The sequence below is a fragment of the Seriola lalandi genome, unplaced genomic scaffold (genome assembly GCF_002814215.2).
Source record: "Seriola lalandi dorsalis isolate HSWRI2012SDOR001 ecotype SW California unplaced genomic scaffold, Sedor1 jcf7180002054944, whole genome shotgun sequence".
NCBI classification, from domain to species: Eukaryota; Metazoa; Chordata; class Actinopteri; order Carangiformes; family Carangidae; genus Seriola; species Seriola lalandi.
The window spans coordinates 613,296-632,259 of NW_019525495.1; the positions used below are offsets into that span (position 1 = coordinate 613,296).

General features: G+C 41.1%; 1 protein-coding gene across 1 annotated transcript in view; it reads right to left on the bottom strand.

Moving 5' to 3' along the window:
* Positions 1–18,964, bottom strand: part of grin2ca (glutamate receptor, ionotropic, N-methyl D-aspartate 2Ca) — a 46,130-nt gene that overhangs the window by 16,062 nt on the left and 11,104 nt on the right. Inside the window, exons 2-4 of the mRNA XM_023393813.2 lie at positions 16,144–16,745; positions 11,742–11,856; positions 4,974–5,185 (exon numbers count right to left, since the gene is read on the bottom strand). Coding sequence (XP_023249581.1) covers positions 4,974–5,185; positions 11,742–11,856; positions 16,144–16,745 — 929 coding nt within the window. The remainder of the gene's footprint in view (positions 1–4,973; positions 5,186–11,741; positions 11,857–16,143; positions 16,746–18,964) is intronic.

Here is an 18,964-nt window from a genome sequence, read left to right on the forward strand (position 1 = left end):
AGGGGATTGCAGTGCTTGTGAACAACAGATGGTGTAATCCTCTTTCACTGTTACTGTGAAAGAGCGTCTCTCTAGCCCGGACATTGAACTGTTAGCCGTGAGTCTGTGTCCATATTATCTGCCAGGGGAGTTCAAATGTGCCATTGTTGTTGCTGTTTATATCCCGCTATCAGCTGCTGCCAACGTAGTGTGTGACGTCATCGACTCCATCACCGCAGGATTACAAACTCAACACCCACACACCGTCGTGGTCATCTCAGCAGACCTTAACCACACTTCTCTTTCTGCCACACTGCCACGGAGACGCCATCTTGACCAAGACTTGGAGTTTGTGATGTGGACTATAGTATGCTAAACCATTTTAATGAGAACATACACCTGTGTAATACCTATCACACGCCAAGCTGAGGTACTCCAACAACCACAAAAAAACCCTAGCATGCCTGCTCTCATGTCGTACTGCTCTTCAGACAGAGCATGCAGCCGAGGCCAAACAGTTTTTGGCTCTGCATACCAAGTAAAAGAGGCTGACGTAAGGGATGAAATCAATTCCCCTAACTTATCAGCAGGATTACCAGGAACATGGGGATGAAAATGTCCTTCAGTTTCAGACTAACTGGATGACGGCAGTGATATGAGTCAGAGAGAAGGGAGGAAACAGGGTCTATCCCTTCTAACTGTAAGTTGTCGTACTCGGCGAGCTGATGTGCTGGGCGTCGCACATCAGCTCTCTTCCATTCTGTCACACTACACAGGATAAAATGTTGTTGTGCCTGGCCCCTTTTTTTTTTTTTTTTGTTACAATGACCTGCTTCTTTTGGGCCGGGATATTATTGGGCTTATATCATTTTGTCCAAGTTGAAAAATAAATAATTATTTGAGGAGCCTGTCACCTAATTTTGCAAATTAAATAAAGTTTGAGGGATTCAACTTCATTTAATTAATTTTTGGCTGCTTGTGATGATTGGGTAGAAAGATTGCAGATTGCTGAAACAATATTTATTTTATTATTTGCACTGAGCGACTGTAATAACATCTAGTAGCTAACAGTTAGCCTGGGAGCTAGCTGGTTTCGGCCACTTTGCTGCTCCCAGTCAATAAATCATCATGTCTAATGGCGGCGCTGACTGGTGACTCTTTAACTTTCCGCTAACTGCAAACAACTAACTGCTAACTGTTGTTGTCCACTCATCTGTTGACTGGAACACTTCTGGCCCGAGACAGACTTGGTGCTACAGAATAAAAGCACCAGTGGTTCCGCTTTGACTAATTTCATTATAACAGTACTTTATATAACTTTTATTATAACAATATTTCTTTTAACTTTATTGAAACAGTAGTGTACTTAATCACAACAGTTATTTATTAAGCTAACAAGGAGAGGACTAATACATTAATATATTGGCCTATGGCCTACTGACCTTCAGTATTGGTATTCCAAATGATAGATTTTTCATTAACATGGCTTAAAGACAGAGTCAAGAGGGTTATAGCAACGATGCTGCTGAAATAAGACTGACTGACATGTGATGTGCATTGCATTGATTTGAATGTGGTGTATCATTCAAATCTCAACACAATTGTTGCAATACTTGCAGGATGTTAATGCTTAAAAAATAATGCAATACATATCGAATCGGCACGCAATTATTGTGAAAGTAACCATATCATCCCAGCCCTAGTGGGAGTTATAGTCCATATTTTTTGTTATGTTGTGAACAATTAGTCATTCATAAACATGAGAATAATCTGGGTTAGTAATAAATTGAATCGCTGCAGTGCTAATACAAGGCACTGCACCTGGAAAAGTGCATTGTGTTGAGAGGCCGAGCTTTTCAATAAATTAAGGCACTATTTTGTGTGGAGGATCCATTTCTAAAATGTGTCAGAGTGGCTATCGTTGCTTCATGTCAGCGTGGCAGGATCATTTTAGACAAATGTGATGGTCTATTTTGTTTGTTTTTATTTCTCCACAGAGAGGAGGTGGCGCACCTTGAATGTTTATTTGCGTTCAGAGAAACCAAAACGGTCATACCTCTGTAGTGCGTATGATGGGGAGTGTGAGGTGATGTGGCAGCGAACCATTGAGCCATGGATGCAATGCAGAGACCACTAATGACATGTTGCCCCTAAACTCCTCCACACCTTTAGTCTAATAGATTCTGCACCCACACGTCAGGACCTGGAGGTAATGAGTCGAACAGGCAGATCCAAGCCACTACGACCAGAAACAAATGAACACTTTAGAGGAAATCGAGACTGCCAGAGCAGACCGTGAGTAAACACAGCGGTCCCAACATCCCCAGTCTCACCAGCTGCCAGGGTTCAGGGCTGGGCTCTAAGTCGGCTGCCAGTTGTATTAAAATGGGTGTTTGGGAATTGTTGCAAATTTGTGTGTTAGGTGATTTATTCAAAGTGTGGACATTGTTAGAATAATGTTTTGAAGCTGCTTAATGGATGGTGACAGGCACCAATTTGCATGAGACATTTATTTCAGAGTGTGCGTGCCACACTGTCAGTGGCGTTCTGTGTAGCTGTAGATGTCTGTATCCCATCTAAAGGAAAATTAAAGACAGCACTCTCACTGAGAAGCCCTCGAAATAAAGCTGCACCAGGGGGATTTTTCATGTGAAAATACACCTGCCTTTTTAGTCTAAATCAAATTAGATGCTGTAAAATATAGTCTCACTCTGTTCCCCCAGCTGTTATGCTGGTGGATTGGCCAAATTTGAAGAGATCTCAAACTGGTAGTTCCCAACTGCAGGGACCAGAACAGGTCACAGAATAAATTTGGTGGGTCTCGAGATAATTTAAAGAGAAGAAAAAACATTTCTGCTGCACAAAATTGCTGTATAGTCTGTTTATTCTGACTATACAAACTACTATTGCATTGACCTTAAAAAGTGTAGTACAAGTCTGCTCCCCCCTCCGACCACAGGCCAGATCATGCGAGAGTTTAGCCGGGTTTGGTCTGTTTGGTTTGTTGGTTTCCATCTAAAATGTGTCTAATAAAGTTGGTTGGTAAACATGGGAGTACCACAGGGCCTCCGTAACCAGTATGCTGAAATCACATGACACAATTTGTAGGTATCGATGTTCAGATACTTTTCTAACAATGGCCTGTGAATGCATCGATGAGTAAAAATTGCTTCATGCAGCTTCCTGGTTCTGTTGCTCCGAGGCTCCTGGGAGCTCATCCACCGCTGCATTCAGTCTCAGCTTTAATTAAATTAACTTATGATCTAACTCCCATCGAACGCAACTAATATATGATGACATTATCTTCCCAGGTCAATACCACCCTTCACCAGCGCATTACCTCTGAATTAATCTCCGCCAGCGTGCTCTGAGGGAAAAACCGGCTGCCTGCCGTTCAAAGGCGGGGAGAAAATGAGCTTGAGATTTTTCTGATCCCACTGGAGAAAATGTCTGACTTAAAGGGAAGAGCTTGTGGTAACAGCTTCGTTCTACTTTAGTCAAGTCTGAGCCAGGCACTGGTGGCTGTTTGTCAGGTCTCTCTGCGGACATATGAGGGAACTACACAGATGGCGTGCCAGGCAAGCTGAACGTATGGCTAAGTTGTTGAGGGATTGAAATGGAAAACCTGCATGACCGATGACTCCCCATTTAGGAAGCACTGATGTGAGTCTGAGATTTGGGCATGTTGAGGGCTGTTGGGGAACTTATGGGTCTGGAGGAGATTCAGATAAGGAAGGGTGACCATGGAGAACTAAGGAACACAATTCTCTGCTTGACTATAATTAAGTACTGGTGTAAACACCAACACATTGTAGTTCAGAAATACCAAAGATACATTTGATGTCATTTCAACAGTGTTTGTCGTCAACAAAAATCTTTGTTAATTTAAAAATATATATATTAGTATCACATAATCCGAATAGGTTTTCATATGCTAATTTTAAAACTGTATCAGTCAATGCTAAAATGAGTAACATTGGTTGACATTAATCAACCAGAACTATTAAACATAAAAAAAAAACTAAAAAAAAAAGTTTGCTGGTTCCAACTTCTCAAATATGAGGATGTTGGGTGGACAAGCAATTTGGAGACGTCACTTCAGGCTCTGGGAGATTGTATTGGTGCAACCCACAGAACGACTGTTGGAATCTTAAAGAAGCATCTAGTCCTTCACCCTTCATTGTAACCTTCACTGGTCAATGTTTCTCCATCATCTGACCGAAGTACCGATTGCTTCATTGAACCTCTCATCGACTTTATCTGCTTCTTGCCTTGAATTTTTGCGCAGCTCCATGAAAATGCTCCATTGTCTAACAAGGGGAATTATAGACTTTTTGTACCGGCAGGACAATTTGGTCAGCATGAGCAATAGAGCACTACAGTGCTCCATGACACTGAGGGGACGTGATCTTCATCTTCTGTTCCCCTCATCTCGTTAACACCATTGTCAGTAATGGATAATGGTCGGCGCCTCTCTCCCCCACTAATGAACACCAATATCAGTCTGTAGGTGTTCACGATTGATGACATGGCCTAATCGTCCCATCTAATTGATACCCTACCGTGCAGCACATATATTTCCTTGATTGGGTCACAGGGTGATCCCTGGGATATTGCACTCTGGCCAAGCAGCCTAATGAGTATCTCACCTCATTGAGTGATAAGAAGCCATGCCTGGGCTAATGGCAAGGGAAGAGCCTCTTAATCGCATACCTAATGGAACTCTCAAGTTAGATACAAAATCAATTAAGCTGAGCATGTTCACATGTGAGAGTGCCAGTGGGACTGTACAGTGATATAAAGTGGGTTTGCATACAATGGTTAACTTGACTAAAGACGGTCTACGCGCAGTTCGGTCACAGCAGATGATTCGAGAATACTGACGGACAGACTGCAGAGAATCTCCAAACGCTGTATATCCTTTAACCTCTTGTGACAATATCACAACATTTTCATCTTTGCAATGTGACATTTGAGCTCACTTCATCACTTACGCCTCAGTTTTGTTGGATTGTCGTCGGCAGGGTACGGTGTTGCTGACACATGTACCAGTTATAGGGTCCACTGCCTCCACGATGACAAAGGGCCGCTCCTCCAGCGTGGCCACCGTCAGATGCCTGTAATCCGACACTGGTTCCAGGTAGGAGCCGTACCGCGGCCACACGGGGTATCTCATCTGGAGGATCCCCATCTCATAGTTCCCCACCTGAAGGGAGTCCAGAGAGGAGGGGTGAATCAACACGAGCCAGTGAATGAAATCTCTGGTACAGAAATAGCACAGAGGAAAATATTTGAAAGGACTACAACAAGGAACAACCACAAGATTTTAATAAATATAGGTGGGAAATACTGGAAAAATAAGCCTTTGTCTCTGTCTATCACAACCTCCAATCTTATTATAATTATCCCCAATTCTCTAACTGTATACATTATTATTGATATTTTGATTTGTGCATCTGCAGCTGGTGTAATGAGGAGAGTGAGGAGAGTTTTCGTTTGTAGACAGTTTAGTGGAAATTGATTCTTGGGTCACTGGGGAAGTAGAGAGTGTAATTATACATCGAACGCAATGAAAGCAATTCCACCCCCTGCTATATAGCCAGTTAGCTAATTTTAATTGAATGTTGTGGGGAAATGAGCGTTCAAGCAAGCTGAATACATAATCAAGATCTCGAATTAAACATTTCAAGCTCGCTTATTTGAAGAAGCCGTGACCTGTTTAGTACCACGTTCTGCAAATTTGCCAATCCGACTCTTAACTGTATAAATTGGCCTGTGAAATGAAGGGATGAAGGTCGTGGAGGACCAGTTGGACCCCAATTAAACAAAACAATGACACACTCCACAGATTGTTACCTTTTTGCTGAATCAGATGGGGCTATTAAACGCCGCTTTGGCTGCCACTAATTCAGCAAATGAATAACAGGTTTTTACATATGTAAGCATTCAGCAGACAGTAATGAGAAGCAGTTACGGTTGTTTTGGTTTTTTTCCGGGTTGAACCTGCACCCTTTATGTTACAACACAGTAACTGTTTTCATGTACACATAGATGACAGATGCTCTGAAATGCTATTACTGAGATGAATTATTCACAAAAAAAAGGTATTTAAGGATTCCTGTTTACAGGGCAGTAATTAACAAAAATGTTTATATCATCATCTTTGCAATATTTAAATGTATTAATTATTCATTTTTGCCGTGGCAATATTCCGCCTGAGTTCAGACAGACAACGTCACAGCGTGAGCACAGTGGAGGTACCAGCGCAACATCTGGCAAAGTGCATCGATGGCCAGTCAAATACATACAATTGCATATTGATGGTAGATTTGTAACATGACCAATATAATGTTAACTTGGCCAATATCATGACCAAAACGACTTTCCAAAGGTATGTAATCCTCTGTGCTCATGTCATGAGCAGCTGTGCAGTGTTTTAGTGTGTGATAAAGCCTCAAAGTCACGGCTCTATTACTGAAACTGGACTACTGTACCCTTTGTCATCATCTTACCGGTTCCTGAAACATCACATTCAGAGGTAAAAGCAGCATGACAGCTTTAATTCACATAACCAAGAATACACAGACTAATAGAAGTCATGTTTTGAGTCTCAAGGAAATTGATAACTAGGCTTCTTTCAGATGTAAAACGGTGACAATGATACACCATTACACTCTGACATGATTGTTGAACATGTGTCCTTAAGGTGCTGGATAGGGCTGAGGTCTGGTCCTGTACAGGCCACTCAGGTGTTTCCACACCATAGTGGGAAAAGCCATTTCCTTATGGACCTAAATGTGTCATGTTGAGACAGGAAAGTGGTTTCCTGTCACCACAAAGCTGGAAGAAAACAAAAAATTAACTAAAATAATATTGTATACCTTCAGATTTCTCTAAATTGGGAAGAAGAGGTCTGGAGCAAACCATGAAAACAGCTCCAGACCTGAAGTACACAAACAAGTGGACAGGAAAGTCCACTTGCTGCTTATACTTATTCTGTCTGTCTGCTCGTTTGATCCATTTATAATTAAAGGTCCCGTATTATAAGCTATAAAGTGAGATTTGTCTATGTCTATGTATTCTTTAATTATAAGTCAGGTCTAGGTTCTATACTAATACTGTGAAAGTATCAAAGCGCTCAGTCTGCAGGGAAATGCACACAGCCTGTATTCAGAAACTGAGCCTTATAACCAGCCGTCAGGACTTCTGTAACTTTATGATGTCACAACAAAGCAGTCACTGCTCTCAGCCATGCTCCAAGCCCCGTTACCTGAAATCTGCTATATTTTTATTGGATCACTCAGAAAACAGTGGCTCAGAGCCTGCTCTCCTCTGATTGACTGACTGACTTCTGATATGGGACCTTTAATATAAAAACCTGAAACCAAATAGGTCAGAAAACTGTACTGTTTAAAAAATGTGATCTGTTAATCTATAAAGTCTAAAATTTAGTCCTTCTTTAGGGTCTTCTGTGTCTAATTATTATTGGTAGAATATTTCTTTTTCATAATCCAATAACCCTGTATCAGTTGAGATCCAAAACAGTCTATAGGTTTGACAGGAAGCAGGTGCTTTAATCCGACTGTTTACCACATGGGATTGTTTGTGTTGCATTGGCAGAAAAAGAGACGAGAAGAGCCAAGAGCTGTTCCCTCTTGATCATATTTTCTGTCGACGGATCGATTACGCTTGCGGTTAACTTCTGATAATGAGGTATCTGGGGCAACATTTAAATGCTGACTCACATTTAAATGATAGTCTGTTTATTTTACACGCACTCGCCTGTGCTGCTGTAAATGTCATTAACTTCCTGCAGAGCTTTAAAAAAAAAAAAAAGTGTCAGTCTAGACAAAATGTTTTTCCTCCCACATAATCTCTGGTGTTTATGCAGGAAAGGGGACAATCCTGTCTGATCACACCAGTTAGTACAGCTTGTCACAATGAAATGAAACAACTGAAAGTGGGGGTTGTAGTGGCGGTGCAAATATCCTAACTCTCTCTGGACGTTTCAGTTATTCCTCTCTCCTGTCAGTCATATTGATCAGCTCTGCTGTTTACCCTTCGCTCCACTCATGGGCATTTAGTCAAGTCAATCAGAATTGCAAATTTCAGGCAAGTACACTGAGATGAAAAAACAACATGTCCCCTTGGCTGCTCAGACTGTGAAGATCTTCATTGTTCATTCATCTTGGAAAAGCACTGCAAACCCTCCGGTTTTGCTTTGCAGAAGCGGAGTCAATGACTTCTGATTGACAACAAGAACTATACAGCTAACTCAAATACTGCCGGAATACTACCGTTACCTGTGTGGAAAAGTCAAATAAACAGTAATTGTCACTTTAGTAGCATTAGTAACAAGAAATCCATTGGGAAAATACTTCAATTAGGTTATTTTTCTCCCAGTTCCCAAAGCCTTTTTCAGTCGACAAGACTGTAATTTCAGGGTTTGTGCGCATCACAGATATACAGCCAGAGAAACGGAAGCTTTTCAGTCCCATGTATCACCCTGCCAGATAACAGCAATGACAGGAACACTTCCCCTCCTCCTCCGGGGCTTCCTCTCTCTCTCTCCCTCTCTGTCGCCACTCTCTTTTGTCATGCTCTCCCTCCATCTTCCCAAGTTACCTTGACTTTTAGATCCGGGGAGGAAGTCGGAGAAGCAGCCGAACAATGACTCATGGGAAGAAGCAAATTACAGCAGCTGTATGTGATAAGACGATTGTATGATTTAAGGTTAATAAATAACAATGGAGTGTAATGCGAGGTACGCGTCTATACAGTGTCAGACTGAGGCTGGTGATACGTAGGTGATGTATGAACGTAACCGACCGGCTGCCCTGCAACGTGTGCAGTAAGAAGGCAGGAGGAAAAAAAGGCAATCAAAAAGTGGAATTGATTTTCAGCTCTCAGAGAGAAGATGCCAGAAGCAACAGAAAGTTAAACACACAAAGGGTACTGCCTCACAAGTGAACCGAGATTCTGTGAACTGAGCGCAGTGTCGTGCTCTGAAGGGGCGAGACAAATATTTTCTCCTCCCACAAAAGGTTTATGTAAAGGTCAGCATGGTGGAAATGAGGAGCGCAGGAGTCAGTGTGAATGAGAGGTCACATTTACCTTCACCTCTGGATTCAAGTCTCGAATTAAGTCAAAAAGTCGCCTCTGTTTTATGTGAAAGTGTCTCTGATTGAATGTAGGCAAAACATTATGCTAATCACAGCTGAACTGTTTCCTCTATATAAGTAAATCTTGTCATAGGACGGTGACGCATCCAAGCCACGTTACTGTCACTGAATTCAACTTAATTTCAGTCATTTTAAAGTCTGTGCTCATTTTATAAAATCAGAGGGGACCGCGTTACACTCCTAGGATGTTTCCGGAGCCAACTTTCCCGTTTGTCTTTGACAGCACAGAGGACAAGGATAGTGAGATGGTTAAAAACTTCCTGAATCTACTGGGAGTGTTGCAGTAGAGAACAACGCCCTTCAACATGAACGTCCAACAGTCGGGCAGAAAGTGAAAGACAAAGCCGCCTTTGTCTTTGCTCAGATAAGAAGCAGCTCATCAGGAATACAAAAGGCGAGAGAGTAAAAAAAAAGAAAGGAAAAAGAAAAGCTTTAGTTCAGACTCTTAATCCGTGTTACCTCCGCTCTGCAGCCTCTTTCCTGCATTCAGATATGTGTTGACAGATTGCTTTAACATTTTTATTGTCATGTTTTTGTTTTGTTTTTTTGCACTGCAGCTCCCTGAAGAAATATTCACTTTTTTTTGTTTGATACAGATGATTTCTACAGTCAAGAAAAAGATACACCATTTCAGCAGTATTTATTTGTCTGCCTTTAAAGATATCCTAGGTATATGAGGCATAGTTAGAGCTGATATGATTTGTTTTTAGATGAGCCAAACTGTCTGGATTGATCTTTAAATGTGGGATTTTTCATGTGTATGATTGCAAATTGAATATTTGTTTTTTGACTCTTTGTTGCACAAAACAAGCAATTTGAAGGTGAGTCTTACGGCTCTGGGGACTAGTGATACTGTTCTTGTGAAATTTTGATTGACAGTTGTTTTTCCAATGGATTGATTAATCAATAATTAAAATAACCTTTAGCAGCAGCTCTAAACACAGCACACAGTTGAATTTCAACATTTTCAGATGACAGGAGCTATTAGACGCTGTAAAAAAAAAAATTTAAGTTACAAGTTTATCTCACATAATTTAACGTAAAGACTGAACAAAATCAGATGTTTTCTGATACAGTGAAATTGTGAACAAAAACCCAGACTAATTATATTTGTTGACAACCTGTTTGACTTTAAAATTAGATAATATAAAAAAAGCTTTGTGAACAAAACCTGTAACAAAATATGTTACAGTTGTTAGTGAATAAAATCTAAACCTTAAAGGTTCCAAATTATATAAATGTAGATGTCCATGTGTTGTTTGATTATAAAGCAGGTCAACCAGGTTCTATATTAATACTGTGAAAGTATCAAAGTGCTCAGTCCACAGAGAAATGCACACAGCCTGTATTCAGACACTGAGCCTTAAAACCAGCCGTCAGGACTTCTGGAACTTTGTGATGTCACAAAAAAACAGTCACCACCCTCAGCCATGCCCCAAGCCCGGCACACCTAGACCCACCATCCAACCTTGCAGGATTACGATTTCAGAGCCTCCTTTCTTCTGATTGGCTCACTGACCTGTTGTTACTAGAGCTCCACAGAGAAGCCTGAGAGAGGAGATGTAAAACTACACTGAGATGGTTTTTGGTTCTTAAAACCACAAATATATCTTCTTATGAACATCTTCTTAACACTTCAAATAAAACAAAGGAAAAGTAAAATGTGGACCTTTAATGTAAAAGAAGGATGACTGGACAAAGTAATTGCTGTTTTATTCCAAAGGCTGACATGTTACTAATTATAGTTACACAACATTAACGGCATATAAATGCGCAAAACTGCGACGTAATTTCTGTTCTAACAAATACCTACACCACTGGACCAGGCTGTGGTATGGTTCATACACAAAATGGCTTCCGTCTGCTTTCCAACTCAAATAGTTTGTTTGGTTCTTTTACCATCACGGCTTCCCATTAGCTCAGAGCATTTACAACACATTGGAAATTAATAGGACGTATCACTCGGAAACATCAATATGACATAATTAGGTCTGAAATGCCTGCAGCTGTTTACTCTGAGCGTGATGTTTAACTAAACACCTTCTATTCAACCAATGGAGGAAGTGAACTCCCACCAGTCTGGTGTCCACATCACATCCACCACCCCCCCCACCCCCCTGCAGTTAAATTAATGTTTCAATCTCCAAACAAGTCAATGAGGCAGCACGCTGCAGCAAAGTACCCTGACAAAAGTGTGTGTGTGTGTGTGTGTGTGTGTAGGGGGGGGGGGTTCTTTTAATATCTTTTGAAGGGATGGAGGGTAGGAGTAAGTGAGAGAGAGGCGTGAGTAAAAAGCAGCACTGTTGGTGTGTGTGATTATGAGATGATCCTTCATTAAGTGGTTCATTGTTGTGTCAGTGGAGTTCTGACTCTCCTGACTAGTCTTTACAAAGAGACCAGCCATGTGTGAAATCGCTCTGCTTTTAGCATGCGGAGGAAGATGTCACTGGAAGAGACGTCGTGACGGCAGAACAGCTCTTCTGTTTTTCTCACCATTTGTTACGCATTCAGTAATAACACAGAAATGAAAGAAAGTCCCACACTGTGTGAAATATCGGCCCCTTCTATTGAGAATCTTACCTTGTCCCACTGTCTCTCTCTGTCCAGAGTGATAATTATCATGGCTGGATTCACCAGGTAACCGTTACTGTTGAAGGAGAAGTCGTTGTGTTCCCAGGTTACATTCAACATGTGCCTGCAGAGAAAACAAAGAGAGAGATGATCCGTGACTTTAAAGTATAATTTTTTGGGGCTTTTTGTGCCTTTATTGGACAGGATGGTAGAGAGAGACAGGAAATGGGGAGGCAGAGAGAGGGGGGAATGACATGCAGCAAAGGCCGTCCGATGCGGGACTCGAACCGGGGCCGACTGCAGCGAGGGACTGTAGCCTCTACACATGGGGCACCCAGATGATCTGTGACTAATCAAACAGTCCGAAACCTAAAGAGACAATTAATCGATTATCAAAACAGTTACAGATTATTTCTCTAATCGATTACGTACACACACGTTGCTCCTTCGTTCATGAAAACAGCTCAAATTGATCGGACATTGTCACAAATGAAAAAGCACAGCTTCTTTCCCGTGTTTGTAAAAAACTTGAAACCATAGAGACAAAGTGTCCCGGTAGCCGTTGCACTACGTGGGAAACTGTCACCTGCCTCCTTTGACTCCATTGTTTCATCACTCTAATTCCTGTTATATTAGACCTGTGGCGCTGCTCTCTCACCTCGCCCGTCACTCCAGCTGAGGTGCTGTAAAGCCTGCTGGGAGGAGAATAGCCTTCATCCTGGTCCGTGTGAAAAGCCTATTTAATCTGGTAATCTGCGATAATCCCATTAACAGGTGCACTGACTCATTATCAAAAGCTTACTTGAAAAAAAAAAATCTCCAATCAAGTGAGGACAAATGTGAGAACCGAAGGGGGATGATAATGTTTGATCTGGCTGGAGAGAGAAGAGACGACTGACTATAGAGCTAATAGAAAGTGCTTTGTTCTGTCTTGCCGACCTTCACTTTACCTGACGAGAGCTGCTGCTGCTGCTGCTCAAATAGTGCCTGCTGGGTTCAGAAAGTCTCGCGGTTCGTACAGTATCAAAGCGTGAGATAATGTTCACCATCTCCACGTTTTCATGGGCAGTTTGGGTTTACAAAAGGAAAGGTTGTGTCGCCCATAGCTCCAGAGGCTCTGAAGAAAAATTACTTCTGACATCAGAGGGAGAGAGTGATGTTTCATAACGCGAGAGCAGTGTCTGATGATGATTGCGTCCCGTTAACAGCCTATTGGCAATCATCTATAACAGCACATGCACACATTTTACACACAACGCACTCACAGTCTCCTTGAATGACCTTGGCTTATATGAGCCAAAAGCTGATGCTGGAATAGTTTTTTTATTATTATTTTTTTTGGCTCTTCCCTTTGCTGATTAAAACATTTTTTGAAAATTTAAAATAGGATTTGCGCCGTGTCCTGTGGCACAGATGGCGCCAGGCTGCTCTTTTGGGCATGGTTTAAATGAAAAGAAGCCACGCCCTCGTCCGTCAGTTTCCACGAAGTATAGTGGGGAGCGCTCGGTGTGAGATGGATTGCAGGAGATGGATGGCAGCGGGGCAGAGGATACAGTTTGGGAGAGTGACAGTTGCTATAAAATGTGCTCCTCACCACACAGATTGGTCATGAATAAATGAACAACTGTTGACCTCTTTTTGCCAAGTACCACAGATGTAAATCTGAGCCGTTACCGTTGTATTCTCATGATGTATCGGAGATTAAAGGGAATAATTACAGAGCACCGCAGGAATGAGTCCTAAAACCCCGAAGTTAGTAAGCATTTTAACACTTCCGGTTCACTCGCCTTGAAGTCTTTGCGTTTTTTGACTGGGTTTTTAGTTAGATGGCTGAAATAAAGTCTGTGGTCAACACAAGCTCCAGATATTTTCACGTTTTATTCTATGACATAAAAAATTGATCAGTAAATACTCCAGTCATGATTTCAGCCGGTTGCTAACAAGGCTTTGGTAGAAGAGGTCGGAGCTAAATCAAACTAACACTAACTTGAAGTTTAGTGGTGGTGACGTTGAAGTCATGTGACCAGAGTTTGTTTTTAGCCTAACATTAGCTTTTTACCTCTGACGATTGCATTTAGGCTTCAAACATCACAAATTGGTGTTCATTAGTGAAGAGTGTCCTGCTGAACAAAACGTGTCAGCACTTACACAGTAATATGGGTATCATTGCTGTACCCAAAGGTGCATTTATCAGAAAAGTACCCTGTAAGGTACAGAAATGTTCCTAAAGGTGATAACTGTGGGTTAGGGTTTAAAACTTTGTTTAAAATTAAAGGTACAAAATCATTGCTGACAGCAAAGGGAATATAATTGTTATTTTAACAAGCTTAAGGCACGGGCAAAAACATTTAGAAATCAGTGATCACAAAATCTTTTCCTGACATGATGTCAGTGAAAATGTTAGTTAGTTTTCCTACTTTATTGAGCTTGTCCACGGATTAACTAATTAAAAAAAATAATTACAGCAGGAATAACAATTAACGAAGAAGAGGCAAGCAAATTCAGGGGTAAGTAACCAGACCTTAATGTTTCTGTTAATACTACTGTTAGCTAGCTAGCTAACTTTAACAAGCTTAACTCGGGCTACTGTAACTTAATGTTAGCTAGCTAATTACATCGAGTACATTATGGCTTGTGGCTAAATAGGCTAGACTATTTTGGAGTGATTTTGGTCTTTTAGTGTAGCAGAGTGTAATGCTTCCACTTTCCATCACCACTACTCCCCATCATTTGTTTGTCACAGTTTATTTTCTGCATTAATCCAAAGGGCAATGTATAAAATCCCACTGGCTTTTTGTTGAGGGAAACCAGTGTGATGCTAACATCAGGGTTGGCCTACAAAAATATGTAATCCATAATAAGATCAAAAGCTAAACTGACAGAATAAAAGAGAATTACTTCTGCAGAAAAAGCAATAGAAATGGTTGTTTGTCCAGACACTTGAAACAATTTATTATTTTTTTTATCTGGTAACAAACAAATACAAATAATGACAAATAATGACAAATAATGACCGTCCTAGCAAAGGCTGTGACCATGAACTTTCCTTAAGCAAGTGGATTTGATTACCTAAACCTAACCAGTGAAGTGACAGATCAGAAAACACTTGCATGAATACTTTGTACAAGTCATTGTTTCAGGAGGGCAGTGAGCTAAAGCTTATTTTCTTGTTTAGGTACAAGGACTTTGCTATTCACATGGGGGGAAAAAATAAACTAAGTGTTAGTCTTGGGGTTGTTCCTTTTGTTGGGTTTGACTCATTTTATGCAGTTGCAGAACAGTAAGTCCCGTTAAACAGATTTTTATAATACTCAGGGGTTCGATTTAAAATTACAGTATCATCCTTAGTGTCTAATTTGTGATTATACACAGCAAACAAGTCACCATAACGTCCACATGAGACGGTCTAAAGCTACAAGGGTTTATATCTCATGTTAACCATTAGCAACATTAACAGCGAACCACTGCAAAGTTGTTTCCCTGGGAAGAGCTTCCACTCTGTAACTCACTCTTGCAATTTATGAGCACTGTCTCCAAGTGGCCCTGGTGACCATTTTACTAAATGTGAGTTCAGTGTTTGTCAAGAGAACAATCACTAGCCTCCAGCTCCTTTTTTTTATTATTTTAACATTTACGGAAGCCTTTGTGCTTTGTGCTCCTCTTTGAGCTTATGTAGATATAAATACATGCAATGACTGCTCCTTCCACCAAACGTGGAAAATCATTCATTAAACATTGACAAAATGTAAAACCTTCCTCAGAAACAATGTTCTGTAAAACCTTAAATAAATACCAGTATTCAAATAACGACCAAGTATCAAGTACTAGGAGTGTCACAAGGACACATAAGTAAAGGCCAGTCATGAACTAGGCCGGGGGGAAATGTTGAAGTGGGTTTAATTAATTTTACACTAAAAGCTGACATTGCAAATTCAGTATAATGTAGGCTAAATTAACATAGTACTACCTCATACATGCCAGTCTATCGCTGCAAGTTTTTATCATTTTAATGCGTAAAAAATGTTCGCTTTATATTATATTATATTATATTATATTGTATTATTAATATAGATTGGATATGTGTGTTGTCTTTCATATTTGAAGCTTACTAGAAAAGGGAGTGATGCTGCTCTTTGAGCCTGAGGGCTCAAGTTTAATTTACAGTAGCTAAACAACGATTGAACAGCTGTGGTGGAATTAGTTTTGTGTAAAATGTACATGATCCTCAATTTATCAAGACAACACAAAAACATTTAGAAATTTTGAACAAGCAAACAATGTCAAGAGAAAATAAAAAAAATAGTAATAAAAATATTAATAACAAGAAATAGAGACTTTTATTAATAAAATAAGATAATGTTTTCTCATATTTGTACTAAGTTTCCCTCTGGCCCCCAACATCTTAGCTCACCTGAACAGAGTGTCATTAGCAGCTGATGGCTTGATGGGATTGTGACAATCACTGTGGCCCTCAGGAATGAAGCCCCTCTGTTTCCGGAAGCTCTGCACGCCTTTCACCACGATGGCCACCCCGTCCCGCACCCTCTTCCTCAGGCTCATCCTCCACCGGTCTGTGATGATGCTAATGAGCCCCACAGGGAAGCTGTCAGGTGGGGGGTTGTCCGGGTTTCCCACAGCCAAGCTGGGAATAATCCAGATGTAGCCCGGCCCCACTAGTCCGGCCTCTGTCGCCATGGAAAACAGATACTGGGCCTCTTCGTGTGAGCAGTAGACCAACAACACCTGGGCGTCGATCTGCTGCAGCAGCCTACGTGCTCGGATGTCGTTCATGCCGTCGGCAGACATGTCGAAGGTCAGCACGTCCTGCAGGTCCCACATGAAGTAGCTGGTGTCAGTGAAGGACTTAATGTAATCCACGTAGGTTTCATAGCCCGGGTAGAGGCTGGTTATGACCACAAAGCTGTCCCAGTTGTACTCCTCCATCACCTTGAACATGCCGTTGATCTGCTGCTCGATGGAGGAGCCCAGCTGCAGGAAGTTGGAGCCTTCGCCCTGGAGGAAGAGGAGAGCATGGCATCAGGAGGAGGACGGTTTGAAGACCTTTAAGGTTCATTAACCCACTTCATGCGGTTTGCTTCTGACTAACCAGCAAAATTAACACATCTTAATTCAATTTGTATAATGTGCAGAGAGATCTCTGGAGGCCCCTCTTTACACCTAGGAGAGTACACACACATAATTTATACTCAAACAAATTATACACAAAGTAGTGACTTGCCCAACCACTAGGGTCTGTAGTACAGCTTTGGCAGGAGCTAAGTGGCTCTGCTTTATTTTGCTCTTCCAGGAGCCGGAGACCCATTCATCACTCAAATGCAAATGTTTTACTTTTGCCGCCCAAACGCTGGCCATCATCCATACTTGCAAATTTAAAAGGAATGGCACTATCACTGTGGCGAGCACCTGCTCTATGTTTCATCTGTCTTTTCTATGAATGCAGTAACCTTGAGATAGGAAGAAGCGGCGCGGAGGGAAACATACTTCCATAACTTGCAGTGTGATACAGTCCAGTCTTTAAAAACAACTTTCCCCCCCTAATCAGTCAACACAGCAGGTGTTTTGTCTGTGACATCACTGATTTGGGTGTGGCCGAAGGTGCCTTAAAGATTCAAGAAGGAAGCAGCGCAGCAACAGTTTTCTTCCCTGTGATTTAGTGTTGAGCCGCCGCTTAAATGAATCCCCACTGAAACAGAAAGACAAGGAAACCTGGCCCCTGCCCTTTACTGTGCCTTTCCATTGTCATTTGATGGGAAATGTGCTGAAGTCTCTCCAGGAACCCACAAAACGAAACAGTATTTCCTCCAGCTGGAATAAAGCTAAAGCTTTGAGAGTTTCTGCTGGAGTGGCAGAAAATGTATTTTAAATATTTTTCTAATGAACAACGCTGCCTTCTTCAACAAGGAGTATGTCAATTTATTTCAAGGCACTCTCTCTAATGTCAAGTTCGCAAAAGGTAAAGGACCTTATGGGAAATGTGGAATAAATTCATTAAGTCATTTATTGTTGCTTCATATTGATAAAGGGTCATCAGTTTCTCGCTTTTTAATAACCCATTAGCAACTGTTTGTCATAGGTCAGTAATGATTTGTCTTTTTGAAAATCAAATGAAACCACTGGATGTGCGATTGTAAATGTTAATGAGTTAGTAATGAACTGATTCAGGTCCAGATGTTCTTCAGCCCTGATCCAGGAAACGATAACATCAGATGGATACTTCACAACTGATCTGTAAACCATTCATTACTGGTTTTGAACCATTAATAAAGACTACCATATTGATTCTTTATTGATCAATTGTAAGCTATGAATAAAAAATGACAACTAATTAACATTTAGACTTGCTTAATTGTCCTACAAACCCATCATTGATTTTTTGTGATTGAAAATTGCAGAAGGCTTAATAACTCTTGCTGATGTATAAGATGCCCGTGACTCCCTCAAAAAGCATTAATAAACAGTTCAATCATCTTTAATAATTAGTCACAAGTTAAAATCCTTTTATAAAGGGGGGTTTTATTAGAAGTGGGTGCTAAAATCTAGCGCTAGTCTTGCCGACCTTCTAGTAACGATCCCACTGGCGTTAGATGGAGGCCAGCATCTCAACCATGAGCTCATCTCTTCACAGTAATTATGCCAAGGTATCGTAATTAATGAGACGGTGATGGATTGATGCTGCTCTGCATGTAGTGCCATGAGATTCTGTTATTGATTCTTCAGCAGATTCCAATTACTCCACCTCCTCTGTACTGTGCCACATCGCACTGCAAAACAAACATCATCATTGCATCGTGGATCATTTGTAAATATGTGACATTTCTATGATTAAATATATATATATGTATAAAGTTATTACATTTTTTTTGTAAACAGAGTTAATTTCTCTTTTAGAGGTTTAATGATGAGACGTCACCTCAAATTTCAAAAGCAGAAATGTACGTTTTGACTCGCGTTGTAAAAAGTCTTTGCCTCCCTCAGGCTGATAGGTAGGTGACCCCCCCACCACCACCACCCCCCTTCCTGACCCTCTCCCACTCTGGGGAAAAAAAACACTCCATTTTGCACACCAGAGGGGTCAGGCATCCCGAGAGTGCAAACAGGCCTGTTATCTTATTTCAGCCGGTCTCCTCGTTGTCCTTGAGAGAAGTTCAGCGGTCTTGTGATGTATGAGCATCTTATGATTTCAGACGTCACGGCTAAATCCACTGACTTTG